A 12,306-nucleotide genomic window follows, 5' to 3' on the forward strand; every position below is an offset into this window, starting at 1 on the left:
AATAAAGCCATGTTGTCTCTGAGCTTAGAAGCCCCACCCCAGCTACTAATGGTTTTAACAGAGCCCTACCTCAGGTTCAGGGTATAGTGGAAAGCATCAGGAAGTGGCAATAGTGGGTTCCATCCCAGTGTTTCTCCTCTCTGTGGCCTTAGCTGGTCACTTAGCCTCTAGAGCTCAGTTTCTCCATTGTGAAGAAAGGGAATCATAGTACCTATTCCAACAGCTTACAGGCTTGTTGATGAACTGGATGAGACAACATCACAGGACCCAAGAGTAAAGTTCTGGTGGTAGGGGTACCTGGGTCATGTTTCCTAGAACCCTGTGACCCCAGATTGGTCTTTGTCCTCTCTCTAAGGCTCCATGGTTCATATGAAGCCCTGAAAGGTGGGAACACTACAGAGGCCATGGAGGACTTCACAGGAGGAGTAACAGAGTTTTTTGAAATCAAGGATGCTCCCAGAGACATGTACAAGATCATGAAGAAAGCCATCGAGAGGGGCTCCCTCATGGGTTGCTCCATTGATGTAAGTCTAGGGTGTGGGATGCAGGACAGGAAGCTGCCAGCTATTGGGAAGCCTTCCCCAGTGACTAGCAGCATAGGGCTTCCCTCTGGGACAGGGAGAATCTACTGTTTTAGGAAGGTGGAACTGGTTCTCAACTTCGAAAATTGGGCATTTCTCAAGGGAGAAGAGTTTGTGGAGATTTTCAATAAAGATATTCAGCAAGGACATTCTAAGCCCTGGAATTTAGGTGGAAATAGGTCCAGGTCCAGGGCCTATGTCCAGTGCAGGCCTCTGTGGCCAGTGTTCCTCAGTCCCAGCATGCCACTATTAAGCTGGCCACACACTTGGCTTATGGACCTGAGCCCACCAGTTCCCTAAGAAAGCCTCCCAGCCATTGAGTGTTGATTGTATCTCTCACCTGGGATACGGGCTTTGTGTTGTAATCTGGGAGAAACTCAGCCTGTGAGACAAAGTGGTGTGAACTGAGACCAGAGCCAAGAGTGAGGGAATGGCAGACTGGCCAGGAGACACACCTTTCCTGGGGGCTGCTCAATGTATAATAGTCTTGGCGATTCCCATTGCTGAGGAAGAGCCCCAAGCTAAATTCCTGTTCCTTCCTCTCCTAGTACACCCAGTAGATGGGGACGCTTGGGAAGACGAGCCAGTGTAAAGCACCCATGGATGAACATTTTCTTTCTGCATCACTGTTCTCCATCTTTTCTGCATTCATGCTCTACTTATCTCTCCTCTTTTCCTTTGTCTGTCCCCTCCCTTCTTTCTGTCTCCTTCCCTTTCTATCACCCTCCTTTGTTTGCTTTCTCTCCCTCCTCATCCCCTGCCCTCCCCGTCGGGCCTCAGGATGGCACAAACATGACCTATGGAACCTCTCCTTCTGGTCTGAACATGAGGGACTTGATTGAGCGGATGGTGAGGAATATGAATAACTCGCATCTCAGGGATTCAGACCTCATCCCTGAGGGATGCTCAGATGACAGACCGACCCGGGTGTGTACGCCTCTCATTGTCAGGGCTGACCATCCCTCCCACCTGCATGACCCGGCCCTGTTGTATGTGGCGTCAGACCTTCCTCAGCAGCCAGCACCTCACACACAGCCTCCTCCTGAGGCCTTCCAAGGGTCTGGGTTGGAATAACTTGCCCTCTCCGAGGCTCCTGAGGAAGGTGCGGGAGGCAGCTTTTGGAGGGAATCTCTGTGGGAGGTCCTTCAAACTCCATGGTCCAGGCAGTTTCTCTGATAACGAATTAACAGGCAGAAATACAAGAGAGACTTCATTCATTTTAAAGTACTTCTCTCCTTCTAATTTGTTCATTTATGTATTCAACACATATTTATTGAGCTCCTACTAGGCACTAGACACTTTTCTAGCAAACAAAGAAAATTCTCTCCCCTTTGTTTAGGATTCTAGTGAACAAGCAGTCTCCCCCCAACATTCCCACCCCAGAGCTTATATTCTAGTACTTTTAGAAGTAATACACACCATGGAGTAAAGCAGAAGAAAAATTAAGCTATATTTTCCCCATCTAAGGATAATAACATTTGGTATACGTCCTTCTAGTATTTTTCTATGCATACTATTAATCTAAATTTTTATTTTAAAATAGCTGTCATACTGTATGTACCTCTTTGCAGCATGCTTTTTTTCAGTTAGCTTTATATTCCTAATGTGCCAATGAGAATTATTTTCTTAATGTGTCTGCTCTAACATTTTTTTAGTGGCTGCACAATATTCCACCATGCAAATAAGTTATAATTTATCTACCCAATACCTTATTATTGGGAATTTAGATTGTTTTCTTTTTCTGTTCTTGGCTATTATGTTTAAATGTTATGATGAACATCCTATAAGATACATCTTTGTGTCTGTCCATGATGATTTCCTTAGGACAGATGGCCAGCAGTGGAATAGCTAGGTATGCATAAGTAATGCCACAAGAGTCATTTCAAGTGGCTCCCTCCCCCCTCCCCTCCCCCCACCGCCTAGAACTGAGAGATGCATGCATCTCCTGCCCCCCTCCCTTTCTATTCAGCATGGTCTGGGTCCTATAAAGACTGGAATCTGGAAGAGGCTGAGACGCAAAAAGCCCTGGCCCTCCACACACCCCTCACCTTGAAAAGGCCTCCAGGCTGCTCCTCTTAAAGCTGTTACGCTATCAGGCAAAGTGAAGCCACAGAGATCCGTCTAGGGCTCACTGGGCTTTGGTGATCCTACCCCTCTGCCGAGGATCTCCTGTGGCTGCAAATCTCAAATGGAAGAGCTACCGCTGCTCCCTGAGGCACGGTCACGTCTCAGCAGGACTCTCCTCTGGCCTCCTCAGAATTCTCTCCCTGGGCACTTTTGATTTCTTGAGCATGTTCTGGGGGGGGTGTGGAGGAGGTGAGGGGATGTAAAGATAAAGGGTTAGACCGACATGTTTCATCTAACCCCCTTTTCTCAATCCCTTTCTCTTCCAGGAATAGTCAACCCTGGGTGGGCTCAGGGGAAGGGGATCCCAATCCAGGGCAGCCTCCATCTGCCCCCACTTCCTCCTCTGAAAGACCCCAAGGGATCCAGAAAGGAGGGCCAGGCACGTTCTCACCTACCTCATGCCCCAGCTCCATGTTGCTCTCCGACGGTCTGGGGAAACCACTTGTCTGGGCTGCATCTTCTTGGCTGTCTGAAAGGGCTAGTGAGGGCCTTCTCACGGCTGGGAGGCACACTTCCAGGGCGTGGAGGAGTCCTCGTCCTTGCAGAACCCAGGACGTGAACCAGTGTGAACTTTGTCTCAGGCAGCAACCCCTGACAGGTTGTCTGGTTTTCACTCCACAGACAATTGTTCCAGTTCAGTACGAGACAAGAATGGCCTGCGGGCTGGTCAAAGGCCACGCCTACTCAGTCACTGGGCTGGAGGAGGTGAGCCTGGCGGGGCTCGGCGGGACGGGACTTGAGAGGCTACTTGGGTGAACCTCCCAAAGTCAGGACTTGGCTTTCTGTGTCCCTTCACATCTGTAGAATTTGCCTCCAATCAGGCACTCAGGCCGAGCGCCTGGGGTTGGAGGAGGCCACTGGGACTGGTAGGTGGATCTTGCCACAAGACGGTGCTCAGTTTATGTTTGTTTTTAGTGCTAAAGATAGCAATTGCCCCAACATTTCCAAAGAACAAATAGAAAGCACTTTGGTTTTATGAAGTTGATATCATGGGCTCTTGTCTTTCTTGTTTTTCATGGTCAGTTCCAAGGTTTTGCTTCCCCTGGGATGTCTGGCCTTCACTGGGTCACATCAGAGACAGGAACCTTGTCAGACCCCTTGTGCACAGTTGGGCGAGTTGTGCCCTGTTCACAGAGATGGGCAGAGAGGGGCAGTCGTCTGCAGCAGCCCATGCAGCAACCAGGAGGAAGGCCCCCTTTTTCTGATTGATCCATCTGGAAGGGACATTTTCTACAGTTCCTCAGCCAGCAGGGGCGTTTTATTCTAATTCACACAGAGGCACCTTGTGCTAGCAGAGCCCTACATTATATTCCCTGCCTCCTCTCCCAAAGCTCTGAATGGCCAGATGCTCGCTGGGAAAATCACTTCTTAGAAGATGGCAAGGTGGTAGCCAAGCCTGACTCCTGCAGACTCAGCCCTAAGGTTCTGACCCATCACCCTGCCATTCCACAGGGGACTTGTGATTAGTGTCCTTGACCGGGGCCAGACAGGACAGCCCCCTGTACAGGATTCTCTCCCCACTCCCACCCCAGCCCTCAGGGCAAGACAGCAGACCCCCCTTTCAGAAAGGGCCCAAAGGGAGAAAGCTTTTTCTCTTTGCTCAAGGCCCTGTACAAGGGTGAGAAAGTGAAGCTGGTGCGGCTGCGGAACCCCTGGGGCCAGGTGGAGTGGAATGGCTCCTGGAGTGACAGGTGGGTGAGGGGACCCCACGAATAGGGGACAACAAGGCCTGGGGCAAGGCAGGGCTGGGTACCGAGCCACAAGAGTACTACAAATGCTTGGTCTAAAATCACCCTTAAAACCAAGGATCCGCAGAGGAGAAGAGGGGACGTGGGCTTCAGGGAAGGGCTGGGAGCAGAGCCACGGGAACCTGGGATCCAGAGAGCTGGCTGATGGCCACTGTCTGGAAAGGAAAGATGTCTAGAAAGCCTGGGCTAGGTCCAGGCAGGAGGGGAGTCTTGATGCAGGGGTCTGGACTGGACAGGTGACTTCCCTTCTCGGAATCTCTGTTGCCTTATCTGTAAAATGGGAACAACGTTAGCACCTACCCGGTGGGCTGTTATGAGGAGAAAATGCGGTTGTGTCAGGAGAGCGCTTAACCAGTGCTAAGATATCCTCTCCCTCACTGTCCCCATAAAGAGATGCACAGGCCCTTTGCAAGAACTTTACTGCTTATCACTGGGGGCAGCAAAAATAACACACCTGGGGAAGCTGCTATGAAGGCTCCAGAATGTTCACAAAGCCTTTATTGTCCCACCCCAATCACTGGCTCCTGACTCCGCCTCTCTGGTTGGAGAGTAGGCCCTGGAGCTCCTTTATTCCCAATGGGGGAGAGCAGGACTCAGCAGCTGGGAAGGACCACACCCAGGCTGTGTGTGTCCTTCAGCCCCTGGCTTACCTCAACATACCTCTCATCTCAGGGCACCGTAATTACTGGTTCATTCGGCCATTCATTCACTTAGCAAGTATTCGCTGAGCACCTACTGAATCCCAAGCACAGGTCTAAGCACTGGGGCCCTTCCGTGAGCAGGCAGCCTCGCTTGGTAGACCGATAAGGTGCTGATCCTGGTCTCCTTACCGTTCCCTTCTCTTATCCGTGCAACAAATCCCCAGTTCCTCAGTGTGCAGTATGTGCCAGGCCCCATGATACTGTCTGGGGACTTAGAAATGAACGCAGAGATTCAGGCCCTGCCCTGTAGGCTTTAAGGTCCAGTGGGAAGGACAGAAAAACACTAATCGTTGAGAGAAATGCTATGGTAAGGGTCACAAAGAGGGAGCCCTTCTCCTGGTCTGGGTGGGACAGGAAGGTAGAAAGTTGCCTGGAGGGAGTGGCATTTGAACTAGGCTCTCTGCTCTGGGAAGGCCCTCGGTGCCCCATCAGTTGTCCACTCCACTGGCCCGAGTCACCCACAGGGACCCTCGCTGTGTCCTCCAGTCTCAGATCTTGGTGTCCGGCCTTAACTCACTTTCTGCCAACACCTCCACTGCAGGGATTGCTGACAAGTGGGGCCCAGCCTCAGTCACACAAGGAGACCCTCCCTCCACTCCCCGCCACTGTGTCCCTCCTGCTGGTCTCAGGAATCTCCACTTCCCCTCTGGTATTCCCTGGTTCCAAGCACTTCCTCAATCCCTTACCTCTCTAAACGAGTTTAGTTTCATTCTCCTCCACATGCCTGAAACACAAATGTGCTTTATTTCCTCCTTCTTCGGGAGAAAGAGTGTGTAAAACTGCCCAGCCTTTTAAAACACAAAACTGGGATGTTTCGTGGGGTGGCAGGAGGAAGGAGAAGTTTACATGTTTGGTCTTTCTCTCAGTAACTCAAGACAGTTACTTATTAGATGACGGGTCAGTTCTAAAAGTTTTGCATGCGTTATTTCATTTCTTGCTCATCACAGCCCTGTGAGTAGGTGATATAATCATTCCCCTTTTGCAGCTGAGAAAACAGAAGCTGAGAGGGGTGAAGTGACTTGCCCAAGGTTACAGCTAGTACTGGTATGATTAAATTGAAATCCCAGTTTACCTATTTCCAGAGTCCAACTCCTAACTTTAAAGTGTGAGGAATAGTTAAAGATTCAGCCAGAGAAGAGTCAAGCCCTTATAAACCATCCAAAAAGCGTGGTCTTAATCCTGAGGATGGTGGGAAGCAATTATTGGGTTTTACACTGAGGGTATCAGATCAGATTTGCATTTCGATGGTTCACGCTGGCTGCAGTTTGGAGATGACCTATTCTCTGAACTTACTCATATTTCTCTGACACCTCCTGTCCCAACTCACAACAGGCCTTCCCTTTCTTTTTCCTTCCCTAACTCCTCCACTCTCCCTCCAGTTGGAAGGACTGGAGCTTTGTGGGCAAGAACGAGAAGGCCCGTCTGCAACACCAGGTCACGGAGGATGGAGAGTTCTGGTGAGTCCAGGACCCAAGAGGACCCTGCAGGGTAAGGGACGGGGTGGGAGCTGAAATCTCAGGCCTCTATCCCCGGACAGTGGCCATCAGATTCCAGCCCTTGGGACATCTGGGCCCTGTTCTCCAAATCCAGCCAGAGACCCAGCAAGACTGAGGTTTTGAGAGGAGCCCAAGAGTCATGGTGATGACTGAGCCCAGGACCGGGCCAGCACGCTGTGGCTCCCGCCTCTCTGTGCCCCTCCACCACGCACGCTGCTCCAGCCACTTGCTCCCTCCCGGCCTCCGCGGAGCTGTTTCCTGAGCCGAGGAAGCTCTACTTACTCTGCTCAGTCAATGCCCCCCTCACCCTCACTCAGATCATTTCTACCTCAGCCTTCAAGTCTCAGATTAAAGGGAACTTTCTTCAGGATCCCCTTGTTTTCCTCAGGATTGGGATTAATTTATCTGTGATACTCATCACCTTTAAAATTGCTTGCTTAATCGTCTGTCCTTCCCCAACGCTCTCTCTTTCCCCTGGCCCAGTGCCTGAGGCCGGTGGAGGGGCACACAGTAACACTTTGGAGAACTGAATTGCTGCCAAGCTCTCCCATCAATTACACATGAGTTTGAGTCGTTATTGCAAGGGATACGTCAGAACTGACAGTGCTGACCCTAAAAAGGAAGGACAGGGTCCTCTCTAGAATCATGACCAAGTGCCTCTGGACTATTTCATTGTTCTGTGTTAGCCCTGGAGTCTTACCTTTCCCAGCCTCCCATATGGGTCTCTCTCTTCTTCCAACCTCTCAGGATGTCCTATGACGATTTCATCTACCATTTCACAAAGCTGGAGATCTGCAACCTCACAGCTGATGCCCTGGAGTCCGACAAGCTTCAGACTTGGACAGTGTCCGTGAACGAGGGCCGCTGGGTGAGGGGCTGCTCTGCTGGAGGCTGCCGCAACTTCCCAGGTGGGAGATGCTCTGGATGGGGGAAGGGTCCAAGCAGAACAAGTTCCAGGTAGAAGAATAGTAACTAGCATTTGCTGAGTCTCTACGAAGTCCCAGACACACATTATCTTATTAAAATGTCCCCATTTTACTGAGAAGGACACCTCCATGCTGAGGAGTTTGCATTAAGGAGCTGGTAACAACTTTTAAGCAGGTTATTATGTCAGAACAGGATTGTGTTCATAATGCTGAGGATGGGACTGGAGGACTGAGTTAGCAGCTTCTGCAAGAATTCAAGCCAGAGATGAGGAAAGCCTAGGCCAAGCCAGGAGCAGCAGAGATGGGGGGGATGGGGCAGGTTGAGGGGAGGGAATACTGGGTGATGTGGAGAAGGAAGAACAACTTCAAGATTCCCACTCTGGGAGCCTGAGTAGATGGTGCCAGGGACATAACATGAAACACACAAGAGAAAAACAATCGGTGATTTTTTTTGTTTGTTTTTTTTTGATGGAGTCGGTTGTGGGGAGGGGAGGGGAGGGAGGGGAGTTTACTTTGGGACATGGGAAGTCTGAGGCACCTGTAAATATCCAGGTGAAGATGTGTGATAGAGAACTGGATGCACAGATAAGAATGGTACTTGACTCTACGATAGGGACTCAATATAGATTTGTGGAAGGAAGGAAGAAAGGATGGAAAGAAGAGAGGAAGGAAAGGAGGGAAGGAGGGAAGAAGGGATGAAGGGAGGGAGGAAGAGAAAAAGAAAGATAAAAGGGACAAAGGGAGAGAGTCAAAAGAGAGACTGAGGCTGGGATCTGCAGCTCAAGCGTCACCAGCATGCAGCGAGCAGTTAGAAAGTGGGAGTTGATAAGACAGCCTAGGGAGGTAGAATGATGGGGTGAGAGAAGAGGCCCAGGACCAAATCCCAGGGACCAACAACACTGACGAGGCAGGTGAGGAAGGTGAAACCATCAGCAAAGACAGAGAATGGAAGTTCAGAGAGGAAGGAGGAGCCACACAGGCATCAGCGCAGCTCCATCTGTATACAGGTGTAAAGGCCACCCCCCCACACACACCAAATAATTAGACAAATGCCTGGATCATTTTTTTTCCGTACATATTTGAGCACCTAGGTGTGGGGGGATAGAGATAAATAGGTTCCCTCTGTCTCATCTCCCGTCCTGCCTTGTCTCTGAGAGGCAGCTCTGAATGTACAATTCCTTTCCGCGGGGCACAGACACTTTCTGGACCAACCCTCAGTACCGTCTGAAGCTCCTGGAGGAGGACGACGACCCTGACGACTCCGAGGTGATCTGCAGCTTCCTGGTGGCCCTGATGCAGAAGAACCGGCGGAAGGACCGGAAGCTGGGGGCCAACCTCTTCACCATCGGCTTCGCCATCTACGAGGTGCGCCGTCCCTGACCAGCTTCAGACCACCTTTTCAGGGAGGAGGCTTTCAGGGGGCTTCCCGAGGGGTCCCCCGGCTTCCCCAATACCCATGACCCCCCCAAACTCCTGATATCGGGCCCACTTGTGTCAGAACCTCTTAGAAGTTTGTAACAAGTGGAAAAAAAACCCCGTCTAGGGGAGGTGGAGGCGGGGCCAGGGCTATCCAGGTAGGTACACGGGGAGTCAGACCCCTGCATTTGCTCTATGATTGCTAGCATGCCCTTTTGGCAAGCTTTCCATCCCCATTCAGATCTGAAATCACAGAATCTGAGCACCTTCCTTTTCTGTTTCTCCCCAAGGTTCCCAAAGAGGTATAGAAGTGGAGCAGCCAGCAGTGCGTGCAGCGTTACCCGGGGGCCTGTGTCCACCTGTGGCACATCGGGGAGCCTCCTGTGGGGTTTGTGGGCAGGAATACGATAGGAGAGGGCCTTGCCCTCATTACTCAGCTCCAGAGCCAGGGCCTCCTGACCACCGCCCCTACCATGTGCCCTTTCACCCCTCCCGCCAGAGACCGTCGCACACTCGCACACGCACACACTCGCTCACACTCACACACAGAGTCACACAGACACATTCTGAGGCTGACTGCCCTCTTTGGGGTGGAGGGATCGCCTCCCTCAGACCCCAGCCACAGCTCCCCCTGCCTCCCTGGGGTCCTTCCCCAGCCTGGAGGTGATCTGGAGCTGAGCAGCGGCAGTTGTGGTAAGTGGCCCTGAGTGGGGGATGCCAGAGTTGGCACTCACTTCTGGATCACAACAGAAAAGGAAGGGGATATGGAGTAGGGCGCTCCAGGGATGTTGAACTACTCGAGGCCTTAGGAGTCAGAAGTCGGTAGGTCATGACTGTGCAACGGGTGACCAGGGAATCGGCAAGGAGGACTCCCTGGAGGAGGGCTGTGAGCAGGGCAGGGCGTCCCTCCCGAGGGGCTCAGGCCCCTTGGGCTCTTCTCTCCCTCAGATGCACGGGAACAAGCAGCACCTGCAGAAGGACTTCTTCCTGTACAACGCCTCCAAGGCCAGGAGCAAAACCTACATCAACATGCGGGAGGTGTCTGAGCGCTTCCGCCTGCCTCCCAGCGAGTACGTCATTGTGCCCTCCACCTACGAGCCCCACCAGGAGGGAGAATTCATCCTCCGGGTCTTCTCTGAAAAGAGGAACCTCTCTGAGTGAGTCCCAGCCTGGCTTTTCCCCCTAAGAGCCCACATGGCCCATTCCAGAGATTAGAGGTGTGAGGCAGCTGGACAGGTCTCCTCCAGGAGTCCTGGGATATGCTGACCAGGCTGTACCTCTTCCCCTGTTCCCAAGCCACTGGCCACTTCTCCCCTACATCCATCCATCCCACAGATAGTTATCGAGCACCTGCTATGTCCCAGGCACTCTTCCTCTAGGCACTGAGGATAGAGCAGTGAATTAAACAGAAGGAAATCCCTGCCCTCATGGAGCTTAACACTCTAGCATGAGACGACAATGTACAGGAAAAAGTATAGAGTATATTAGATTTAGATAAGTGATAAGGAGAAAAAATAAAGTGGGAAGAGGGGTAGGAGCAGTTGGGGGTGATTGAACTTTTAGGATTAGGATGACCAGGGAGGCCAGCAAGGCCACATCCTGCCCTCTTGGTCATCAGAGATGAGTTCATAGGTCCTGCCACTTTGACCTCTGTCCCTAAAAGAAGCACAAGGTCCATGGATAGGTGGCTGGGTAATGCATTTGGGGAAATCTGGACAAAGCCAACAGGAAGCCCTGTGTCTGCACTTGGCTGCAGGGAATGATACCTGTGGTGGAGGATGTTAGTTCCTGGGGTTCTCTTGAGGACAGTGCCAACTTGACTCTGAGAAGCCAGGCGACCTGAGCAAATCCCCTCTGTGCTTCCTACTTACTCCTGGTGACACTGAGATACCCTCATGTTTGTGTTCCTCACAGGGAAGTTGAGAATACAATCTCCGTGGATCGGCCAGTGGTAAGTGGTTTGGCTCTTACGTGTGAGAAGGCCCAGGGCACAGGCGGGTGATGGAGGGGAGAGTGGCTATCAGCAGAGGGACGTGGGAGTCTGGGGTGTGCAGAGCAATTACTCCGTGTTACTGCAATTTCTGTGTGGCATGGCCTGAAGTCGTGGGACTTATGTCCTGGGGATATTTAGTTAGTCCAGGGGCTAGAAGGACAGAAGAGAGTCCTAGAAGGAGAAGCAGTTTGAACAGTTAGGGGGAGGGATCAAGGCCACAGGAAGGGATGACAACAGCAGCAGCCAGCTCTGGATTCTGAGTTAGAATCTCACATAGGAAAAAACCAGCCCTACACTGGCTCTGGAGTCAGCGTCAAAACCCGGGTCCTCCACCTGCCAGCTCTGTGACCTAGACAAGTTATGTAACTCCTCTGGCTCAGTTTCCTACTCTGTAAAATAGGGATGGTAATATGTGCCTTGCAAGGCTTTTGTGAGCTTTGAATCAATGAGATCATGTACATGAAGGGTCTGGCAAAGCACGGGCCCTTAAACGGTGATTATTGTTCACGTGTTTTACATCTTACAAGGTACTTCTCACATGTGTCATCTCACTTGATCCTTGCAAGGTTTCTGACATGTAATAATAAGGTCATTCTCCCTGATTTTCAAGTAAGGAAGCAGAGGCTCAGTGGGGTTAAATGGCTCCCTTGAATTCACAGAGCTTGTAAATGGCAAGGCTGGAGCTCACATCCAGATTCTCTGAGCCCAGACTCAGGCTTTCTCCCCCATCCCATGCCGAGGCCTGTCCCCCAGGGTGGGAGGCCCAGGGTTAGATGCACAGAGCTGGTGTGTGTTGGGGTTTCCTTGTGTTGAGCAGTCTTGTGACTGCCTTGGACTTTGGGCTCTGGCTAATAAATTGTCCCTTGTGTTCTGTGGGTGTGTCCTGGGCCAATAAGAGGACAGCAAATTCCCCACTGAGTTGTCTTCTGGGTAGTGACACTCATGGTTCTAATCCTGACCCTGTGCTAGTGGCAGATCTCCAAGTGCCTTCTGAATTATCACAGACGTTGCTTTTAGTATTAAGTGCATTTGGTGCTAGTCTCATCTTTTGAATGTCAGTAATCAGTGTATTTATCAGACGTTGCAAACTCAAAAGCTTACGGGGACTGGCATGTCACCTACCTGAGTGGAGCAGGCAGGCATGGGGGTTTTGGTGTCCCTACACTGGTGTATTTGCCTGTAGTTCTCAGCTGCCCCTTGGTTTCAGTGTTGGAGAGGCAACTGGTGTGGTGGTGTCTGCAGCAATCTGGAGGGTGCAGAGAGCTGCTGCTCCCAGCTCCCTGGATTGCTGTCACAGGGGGTCACAGGCCCGTGCAGC

At 51.5% G+C, this 12,306-nt stretch overlaps 1 protein-coding gene across 4 annotated transcripts in view; it reads left to right on the forward strand.

The window, feature by feature from the left end:
* CAPN3 (calpain 3) overlaps positions 1–12,306 on the forward strand; it is a 52,251-nt gene that overhangs the window by 31,929 nt on the left and 8,016 nt on the right. For all 4 annotated transcript variants that reach the window (XM_082388759.1, XM_082388756.1, XM_082388758.1 and 1 more), the window contains exons 5-14: positions 356–524; positions 1,362–1,508; positions 3,330–3,413; positions 4,314–4,399; positions 6,537–6,614; positions 7,401–7,561; positions 8,775–8,944; positions 9,286–9,297; positions 9,944–10,152; positions 10,910–10,946. In XM_082388759.1, coding sequence (XP_082244885.1) covers positions 356–524; positions 1,362–1,508; positions 3,330–3,413; positions 4,314–4,399; positions 6,537–6,614; positions 7,401–7,561; positions 8,775–8,944; positions 9,286–9,297; positions 9,944–10,152; positions 10,910–10,946 — 1,153 coding nt within the window. The remainder of the gene's footprint in view (positions 1–355; positions 525–1,361; positions 1,509–3,329; positions 3,414–4,313; positions 4,400–6,536; positions 6,615–7,400; positions 7,562–8,774; positions 8,945–9,285; positions 9,298–9,943; positions 10,153–10,909; positions 10,947–12,306) is intronic.

The sequence above is a fragment of the Balaenoptera borealis genome, assembly GCF_965194805.1.
Source record: "Balaenoptera borealis genome assembly, chromosome: 3".
NCBI classification, from domain to species: domain Eukaryota; kingdom Metazoa; phylum Chordata; class Mammalia; order Artiodactyla; family Balaenopteridae; genus Balaenoptera; species Balaenoptera borealis.